Source organism: Accipiter gentilis, chromosome 38 (genome assembly GCF_929443795.1).
Source record: "Accipiter gentilis chromosome 38, bAccGen1.1, whole genome shotgun sequence".
NCBI lineage: Eukaryota > Metazoa > Chordata > Aves > Accipitriformes > Accipitridae > Astur > Astur gentilis.
In genome coordinates, this window is record NC_064917.1 from 369392 (window position 1) to 378632 (window position 9241).

General features: G+C 67.8%; 1 protein-coding gene across 1 annotated transcript; it reads right to left on the reverse strand.

The window, feature by feature from the left end:
• Nucleotides 1-1226: 1226 nt before the first annotated feature.
• On the reverse strand, nucleotides 1227-6307 carry LOC126035214 (blue-sensitive opsin). Its single transcript, XM_049793378.1, has 5 exons — nucleotides 5729-6307; nucleotides 4296-4464; nucleotides 4032-4197; nucleotides 2646-2885; nucleotides 1227-1388 (listed from the first exon to the last, which is right to left on the reverse strand). The coding sequence occupies exons 1-5, from the start codon at nucleotides 6111-6113 to the stop codon at nucleotides 1260-1262; spliced, it is 1089 nt and encodes a 362-aa protein (XP_049649335.1). The 5' UTR covers nucleotides 6114-6307; the 3' UTR covers nucleotides 1227-1259.
• Nucleotides 6308-9241: the final 2934 nt, after the last annotated feature.

Here is a 9241-nt window from a genome sequence, read left to right on the forward strand (position 1 = left end):
CTGTGGGGTGCCGTGGGACACAGTGGGGTGCTGTGGGACACAGTGGGGTGTTGTGGGACACCCCGGGCTGCCGTGGGTCTGGCGCAGGACACCAGTGGCTGCTGTGGGGTGCTGGGGGCGGATGTTTGGGTGCCACAGGACACGGTGGGGTGCCTTGGGGTGCTGTGGGGTGCCACGGGACACCAGTGGCCGCTGTGTGGGGCTGCTGTGGGGCGCCACGGGGTGCTGTGGGGTGACGTGGAGCACAATAGGGTGCTGTGGGACATCCAGGGCTGCCGTGGGTCTGTCACAGGACACCGGTGGCCGCTGTGGGGTGCTGTGGGATGCCACGGGACACCGCTGGCCACTGTGTGGGGCTGTGGGGCTACTGTGGGACAAGATGCGTGCCGTGGGGTCTTGGTGGGAGACCGTGGACTGCCACGGGACACCGTGGGGTGCTGTGGGACACCGTGGGGTGCTGTGGGGCTGCCACGGGGTGTTACGGAGTGCTGTGGGACACAATGGGGTGATGTGGGACACCCCGGGCTGCTGTGGGTCTGGCGCAGGGCGCCAGTGGCCACTGTGGGGTGCTGTGGGGCTACTGAGGGATGCCACGGGTGGCTGCTGGGGTGCCACGGGCCGCCGTGGGGTGCTGTGGGACACCGTGGGCTACCGTGGGGCTGCCGAGGGACACCACGGGCCGCCGCGGAGCGCCACGGGGCTGCCACGGGACTCCACGGGCCGCCGTGGGGTGCCGTGGGGGCATCAGGGGCTGCCGTGGGGCACGACGGGCCGCGGTGAGGCGCCGCGAACCGCCGTGGGTCGCCGTGGGGCCGTGCCCGCCCCCCACCCGGGGCCGTGCGACAGGAATTCCGCTAGTTCTGAACTATTTACGTTGGCAAAAAGCTCACTACTAGCAGAACTCGGCCGCGCGGCCCCCCCCCCCGCCACCACGGGCCGGCTCCAGGGGGGACACGGGGACCCCCCCACCCCACGCAGAGGCAGAGGCTGCATCTCCAGCGTTTAATGCCGTGGGGTACAGCGGGGCGAGGGGGGGGGGTGTATGTACAACACAGCAGTGGGGCTGCCCCACGGCGGGCGGACGAGCCACGTGCGCGGCGGCGGCGGCCCCCCCCCCCCCCCTCCGGCACCCCACCGCCCGGGGAGCCCCACGCCGCCCCGGGGTGGGGGAGATGTGGTCTGGGGGGGGGGGGGGGGGGTGGGGGTCCGAGCCCACCGTGGGGCGAACGCCCGTGGGGCAGAGGCGGCCGTGGGGCGGCCTACGCGGGCGAGACCTGGCTGGAGGAGACGGAGGAGACCTGGGTGGCCTGCGAGGATCCCGAGACGTCGTCCTCGTCCCCGAAGGGGCTCTTCCCGCAGAACACCAGCTTCAGCATGCAGGAGCGGAACTGGGGAGGGGGATGGCGTCACTCCCCCCGCCGCTGTCACACACCCCCCCCCGCCCCGACAGCGTCCCCCCCCCCGTCACCAGGCACGCTGCCCGGATGTCGCTGGGCTCTTACTGGGGTGTCACTGGGGCGTTATTGGGGCATCTGCAGTGGGTCACTGGGGCGTGTTACTGGGGTGTCACCGGGGAGTTACTGGGGTGTCGCCAGGGGGTCACTGGGGCGTGTTTTTAGGCCGTCACTGGTCCCTTACTGGGGTGTCACTGGGGGTTACTGGGGTGTGTTACTGGGGTGTCACTGTGGAGTTACTGGGGTGTCGCCAGGGGGTCACTGGGGCGTGTTTTTAGGCCGTCACTGGTCCCTTACTGGGATGTCACTGGGGGTTACTGGGGTGTGTTACTGGGGTATCACTGGGGCGTTTTACTGGGGAGTTATTGGGGTATCACCAGGGGGTGACTGGGGCGTTATTGGGGTGTCACCGAGGGGTCACTGGGGCGTGTTACTGGGGTATCACTGGGGAGTTATTGGGGTGCCGCCAGGGGGTCACTGGGGCGTGTTCTTAGGCCATTACTGGTCCCTTACTGGGGTGTCACTGGGCGTTACTGGGGTGTGTAACTGAGGTATAACTGGGGTGTGTTATTGGGGTGTCACTGGGGAGTTATTGGGGTGTCCCCAGGGGGTCACTGGAGCATCACTGGGGCGTGTTACTGGGCTGTGTTACTGGGGGGTTACTGCGATGTTACTGGGGTGTCACCAGGGGGTCACTGGAGCGTTACTGGGGTGTCACCAGGGGGTCACTGGGGCGTGTTACTGGGGTGTCACTGGGGGGCGTTACTGGAGCATCCCTGGGATGTTATTGGGGTGTCACCAGGGGGTCACTGGGGTGTCAGTGGGGGGGGGGTTATTGGGGTGTCACTGGAGCATCCCCGGGGGTCACTGGGGCGTGTTACTGGGGTGTCACTGGGGGGCGTTACTGGAGCATCCCTGGGATGTTATTGGGGTGTCACCAGGGGGTCACTGGGGTGTCAGTGGGGGGGGGGTTATTGGGGTGTCACTGGAGCATCCCCGGGGGTCACTGGGGCGTGTTACTGGAGCATCCCTGGGATGTTATTGGGGTGTCACTGGGGCATTACCAGGGTCACCGGGGTGCGTTACTGGGCCGTGTTACTGGGCCATCACCGGGCCGTCCCCGGGCGACCTGGCCGGTGCCCCCACCCCCCCACCCCGAGGCCCCTCTAACCCCCCGGCTGCTGCCCCCACCTGCTTGTTCATGAAGACGTAGATGACGGGGTTGTAGACGGTGGAGGCCTTGGAGAAGACGGAGGGGATGGAGGCCAGCCCCACGTCGAAGGGCTGGCCCCGGTGCGTCACCACCCAGAGGGCGAAGGCCGAGTAGGGCGCCCAGCAGATGAGGAAGCCCAGCACCATCACCACCACCATCTTGGTCACCTCCCGCTCCGCCTTCTGCGTCGTGGCCGACTGCTCCTGCTGCTTCGCCACCTGCGGGGGGACCGACGACGGCGCTCAGGGGGCCGCGAGGACCCGCGGGGAACCGTCGTCTCTATAGGGTGTCCGTGCGCGTGCCCCCCCCCCGGGGACCTGCCGTCGCTATAGGGTCCCCTCTGACCCGCGGGGAACCGCCAGCCCTATAGGGTCGCCCTGGGGAATGGACATCTCCGTCGGGTCCCTTCTGACCCACAGGGAACTGTCGTCTCTATAGGGTCGCCCTGGGGAATGGACATCTCTGTCGGGTCCCCTCTAGCCCATGGGGAACCACCATCTCTATAGGGTGTCCATCGTCCCCCCCAGGGATCTGCCATTGCTATAGGGTCCCCTCTGACCCACAGGGAACTGCCATCGCTATAGGGTTACCCTGGGGAACGGTCATCGCTATAGGGTCCCCTCTGACCCACAGGGAACTGTCATGTCTATAGGGTGTCCATCATCTGTCCCCCCAGGGACCTGCCGTCACTATAGGGTCCCCTCCGACCTGTGGAGAACCATCATCTCTATAGGGTGTCCATCGTCCCCCCCAGGGACCTGCCATCGCTATAGGGTCCCCTCTGACCCGTGGGGAACCGCCATCGCTATAGGGTCACCCTGGGGAACGGTCATCTCCGTTGGGTCCCCTCCGACCCACGGGGAACCGTCATGTCTATAGGGTGTCCATCATCTGTCCCCCCCAGGGACCTGCCGTCACTATAGGGTCCCCTCCGACCCGTGGAGAACCATCATCTCTATAGGGTGTCCATCATCCCCCCAGGGACCTGCCATCGCTATAGGGTCCCCTCTGACCCGTGGGGAACCGCCATCGCTATAGGGTCGCCCTGGGGAACGGTCATCGCCATTGGGTCCCCTCTGACCCATGGGGAACCATTGTCTCTATAGGGTGTCCATCCCCCCCCAAGGGACCTGCCATCGCTATAGGGTCCCCTCTGACCCACGGGGAACCGCCAGCCCTATAGGGTCACCCCAGGGAACGGCCACCCCTCTAGGGTCACCCCTGTCCCCCCCCCAACCACCCCATGGGCGGCTGCTTCCCCTCCCGCCTCCGCATTCCCCCAATAAAGCCGGTGCCCGTGCCCCCTGCCCCGTGTCCTCCTTGGCAGGGGTGGGGGGATTTTGGGGGGGGTGGGGTGGGTTTACCGCGCGCAGGGTGAGAAGCAGGCGCCCGTAGGAGAAGATGATGATGGCGAGGGGCACGCCGAAGCAGAAGCAGAAGAGGAAGATGACGTAGGACTCGTTGTTCCACTTGTTGTTGGAGGTGTACCAGTCGGGGCCGCAGGAGCACTGCAGCCCCTCGGGGATGTACCTGGGGGGGGGGCGGGGAAGGACACGGTCACGCCTCACGCCAACTGCCTCCCGCGCCCCCCCTCCCATCTTCCTCCAAATCCCGGGGAACCCCCGGACCTGCTCCAGCCGAAGAGGGGGGGCACGGAGGCGACGAGGCCGAAGATCCAGGTGGCGGCGCAGCCCAGGACGGCGTGGCTGCCCCGGAAGGTGAAGTTGCCCAGGGGCTTGCAGATCACCAGGAACCGCTCGAAGGCCACCACCGCCAGCGACCAGAGGCTCACCATGCCTGGGGGGGGGGCGGACAGAGGGGACAGAGGGGACGCCGCTGCCCCGTGCCACCCACCCCACGCGGCCCCGGGACGTGGGCGGGGTCCCGCTGCCACCGCGCGCCGGGTCCCGCGCGCCCGACGTCCCCCATGGCACGGTGTCCCCGTACTTTGTGTCCCCTCGCACCCGACGTCCCCATGTCCTCATCTCCCCAACGTCCCCGTGCCACGGTGTCCCTCTGCCCCGCGTCCCACACACCTGATGTCCCCATGCCCAGCGTCCCCATGACCCAGTGTCCTTCTACCCCATGTCCCAGAACCCCAACGTCCCCAACGTCCTGGTGTCCCACTTGCCCAACGTCCCCGTACCCAACGTCCCCATGTCCTACACACCCAACATCCCCATGCCCAATGTCCCAACGTCCCCACGTCCTATGCACCCAATGTCCCCAAGCCCTGGTGTCCTTCTGCCCCACGTCCCACTTACCCAACGTCCCACTCGCCCAACGTCCCCAACGCCCTGGTGTCCCACTTACCCAACGTCCCCAACGCCCTGGTGTCCTTCTGCCCCACGTCCCACTTGCCCAACGTCCCCACGCCCAACGTCCCCAACGCCCTGGTGTCCTGCACACCTGATGTCCTCACACTCTCGTGTCCTTCTGCTCCATGTCCTACACACCCAATGTCCCCATACCCAACGTCCCCAACGCCCTGGTGTCCCACTTGCCCAACGTCCCCATACCCATCATCCTGGTGTCCCACTTACTCAACATCCCACTTGCCCAACGTCCCCATGCCCTGGTGTCCCCCATACCCAACATCCCACTTGCCCCACGTCCCACTTGCCCAACGTCCCCATACCCAACGTCCCCAAGCCCTGGTGTACCACTTGCCCAACGTCCCCAAGCCCTGGTGTCCCCCATACCCAACGTCCCACTTGCCCAACGTCTCCATAACCAACGTCCCCAACGCCCTGGTGTCCCACTTGCCCAACGTCCCCAAGTCCTGGTGTCCCCCATACCCAACGTCCCACTTGCCCAACGTCCCCATACCCAACGTCCCCAACGCCCTGGTGTCCCACTTGCCCAACGTCCCCATGCCCAACGTCCCCAAGCCCTGGTGTCCTTCTGCCCCGTGTCCCACTCGCCCAACTGTCCCCAAGGCCCTGGTGTCCCGCACACCTCACGTCCCCACGCTCTCGTGTCCTTCTGCTCCCCGTCCGCCCCCCCCCACCACCCAAGGTCCCCCCCCTCCCCGCCACGGCGCGTCCCCGTCCCCGTCTACCTCCGAGGGTGGCGGCGAAGCCCTCGATCTTGCAGGCGGTGGGCCCCAGGGCGAAGTACATCTGGGAGAAGCTGTAGAAGGCGGTGGTGGAGCCGACGCAGATGACCAACAGGTTGGAGACGGCCAGGTTGACCAGGATGTAGTTGAGGTGGGAGCGCAACTTCTTGTACTTGGCGGTGCAGAAGATGGTGAGGGCGTTGATGGGCACCCCCAGGGCGATCAGCATGAACATGAAGGCCGACATCCCCATGAAGACCCCGGGGCTGCCCAGGTGGGTCTGGGGCACCAGGAAGGGGCTCAGCGCCGTCAGGTTGGAGGTGTCCAGCGCCATGGGGATGTAGAAGTCCTCCGGGAGTTCCTCCCGGCCCTCCCGCGACTTCTGCATGGCGGCGGGGACGGACGGACGGGCGGGCGGGCGGACGCGGAGGGGTGCGGGCCAGGGGGGCAGCCGGCGGGACCCTTTATAGGGAGGGGGGCGGATGGGGCCGGACCCCCCCCAGCCCCCTAATCGGGGCTAACGCCGCAAAGCGCGGCTGAGCTCGGCTTATCCGACGGGCGGGCGCTGGCCAAGCCGGGCTTACCCACCCGTCAAGCCGCTTTTGGGGCGACTAATCGCCCCCGAGCCCTGATTAGCGGGTTGGGGGGATCAGGGGGTATCAGACCCCCCCCCCAAAGGCTTAACTAGCTCCTGCCGCAGAGGGCGGGGCCCCCCCCGGGACCCTCTGCGCCCCCAAACCGCCCCTGCGGGCAGCCAGCACCCTGAAACCCCTCCTGGGTGCCCTGCTTCTGCTCACACCCCCAAACTTCACCCCAAAACTCTCCTGAGACCACCCCGTGCCCCCAGACTACCTTGATTCCTACCTGCACCCCAACCACCACCCCCCCCAGACCACCCTCCACCCCCAAACTGCCCTGACTCCTACCTGCACCCCAAAACTGCATCGCTGGTACTCTGCACCCCAACCCCCCTCACCAGCCCTTCCTGCACCCCCAAACCTCCCTGACTCCTACCTGCACCCCAAAACCCCCCCGAGACCACCCGGTACCCCCAAACTGTCCTAAACCCTACCTGCACCCCAAAACCCCACCACAGCCCCTCACTCCCACCCTGCACCCCAAAACCCCTCCTGAGGGCCCACTCCCACCCTGCACCCCCAAAGCTCCCTGACTCCTTCCCGCACCCTAAATGCCTCCCGAGCCCCCCAGCACCCTGCTGACACCCCCCCCCCCCCCAGTGGGTGCTGGGGTCCCTGCTGACCCCCCGGGTCATCCTGCTACCGCTGTGGGTTCCTGGGGACAGTGGGGGGTCATGGCCCCCTCTGAGGGGTGCAGGGGGACTACATGTCCCAGCATGCCTTGCGGCAGGGGGGGGCAACACCGCCCCCCCCCCCCCCCCCAGCATCCAGGGGTGTCAGGGGTGAGCATCCCCTTAATCCCGGCAGGGTGTTAACGAGGCCGATCACCTCGGCCAGGGATTAGGGCTAAATCGGGACCGGAGCTGACACGATTACGGCCCCGCTCTGGGGGGTGGTGGGGAGCCCCCCGCTATGGGGGTGGGGGTGGGGGGGGGGAACCCCAGGCAGGGGACGGTCGGACAGACGGACCCACGGGCACAGCGGTGCCATGGGGAGAACCACTCGCCCCCTCGGGTCGTCCCGTTTTGGCACCGGGCTGGGGGCTGCCCCATGGTGGGGGGCCGGGGAGCGGATTAGCGCTCAAGCCCCACTCATCCCCTGCTGCTGTGACGGGGCAGGGGGGGGGTCCCCACGGCCCCCGCTCCCCTCCCTGGGCTGTAGTGCCCATAGTGAGAGCCGTGGGGGTGGCCAGGGTGGCCCTGCGTGGTGCCCATATGGTGGGGGGGAGGCTGTGGGACCCCCCCCCCACCAGGCAGGCAGGGGCTTGGGAGACTTACCCAGGGCCGTGGGTCAGGGCGGGTGGGCAAGGTGCCCCGAGCAGGCGGCTGCGGGGGGACGTGGGGGGCAACTGGGGTGGCTACCATGGTGTGTGTGTGTGTGGGCCCTCCTGGGGGGGTGTCAGACAGCTGGGGTACCTGGCAGGTGGTTGGGGTCCCCCCTAAGGCACCCTGGGGTCCCCTGAGTTACCAAGGGGGGCTGCTGAGGTACTTGGGGGTCCCTTGAAGTACCCGGGGGGGGGGGTGTGTGTGCTGCTAGGGTACCTGCGGTACCCAGGGGTCCCTTGAAGTACCTGCGGGGGGTTGCTGAGGTATCGGGGGGGTGTTTGAGGTACCCGTGGTGAGGGGCAGTTGGGGTCCCCCGAGGAGAAGATGAGGTACCGGGGGGGGTCCCTTAAAGTACCTGGGGGAGCCCTGCTGAGGTACTGGGGGGCAGCTGAAGTCCCCTGAGGAGCTGCTGAGGTCCCTTAAAGTGCCCGGGGGGGTCCTACTGAGGCACCGGGGGGGGGGGGGGGGGCAGCTGAAGTACCTGAGGGGCGGCTGGGGTCCCCGGAGGAGAAGCTGAGGTACCGGGGGTCCCTTAAAGTGCCTGGGGGAGCCCTGTTGAGGTACCGGGGGGCAGCTGAAGTACCTGAGGGGCAGTTGGGGTCCCCTGAGAAGAAGCTGAGGTACCCGGGGGTCCCTTAAAGTGCCCGGGGGGGGGGGTGTCCTGCTGAGGTACCGGGGGGCAGCTGAGGTACCTGAGGGGCAGCTGGCGTCCCCCGAGGAACCGCTGAGGTACCCGGGGGCGGTCAGGAGTCCCCTAAGGCCCCCCCGAGGTGCCCGGGGTGTGTGTGTGGGGGTAGGGGTCCCCTGAAGCACTTGTGGGGGGAGGGGGGAATATCAGAGTCGGGGCACCTGAGGGGGAACGAGCTGAGGCACCGCCGTGAGGTACCGGGGGTGTCTGCGCGTCCCCCCGCCCGGCGGGGCTGAGGGAGGGCGCGGGGCGGGGCCGGCGACCGTTAACGGCCGTTGGATTTCAAACCCCTCACAGCCCGGAGGAAAAGCGGGGGGGGGGGGGGGGGGGGGGGGGGGGGAGGGGGAGGAGGCGGGAGAGCGATGGTTTCCCGCCCCCTTTGGGGGCCGTGACGAGCGTCACCAGCGACCAATGAGAACCCGGCGTCCCGGCGCGGGCCCAACGGGCGCCCGCGCGCGCTCCGGCGGCCCCGCCCCCACCGCGACGCCCTTACTGACAGCCCTTCCCGCCAATTCCAACGGTCGCCGCCAGCCCAACGGCTCCTCCTCCGGGGGGGAAAACCGCCGACCAATCACCAACGACTTCTCTCCTTGAGCGACGGGCCGGCCCGCCAATGGGCTGGCGGGCGGGGCGGGGCGCGGGCCGCTCCGCGTTTCCTCTCCGGCTCGGTTTGGGCCACCCGGCCCCCCCCCTTTCCCCCCCCCCTCCTCGCGCGCTCCCTCCCTCTCCCCCCCCCCCCGCTTCAGCGTCCCCCCCCCCTTTCTCTCTCCCCCCCCCCCTCCCCCCCCCTCCCCCCCCCCCCGCTCCCGCCGCGGGTTGGTGTTTTTTTTTTTTTTTTTTTTTTTTTTTTTTTTTTTTTTTTTTT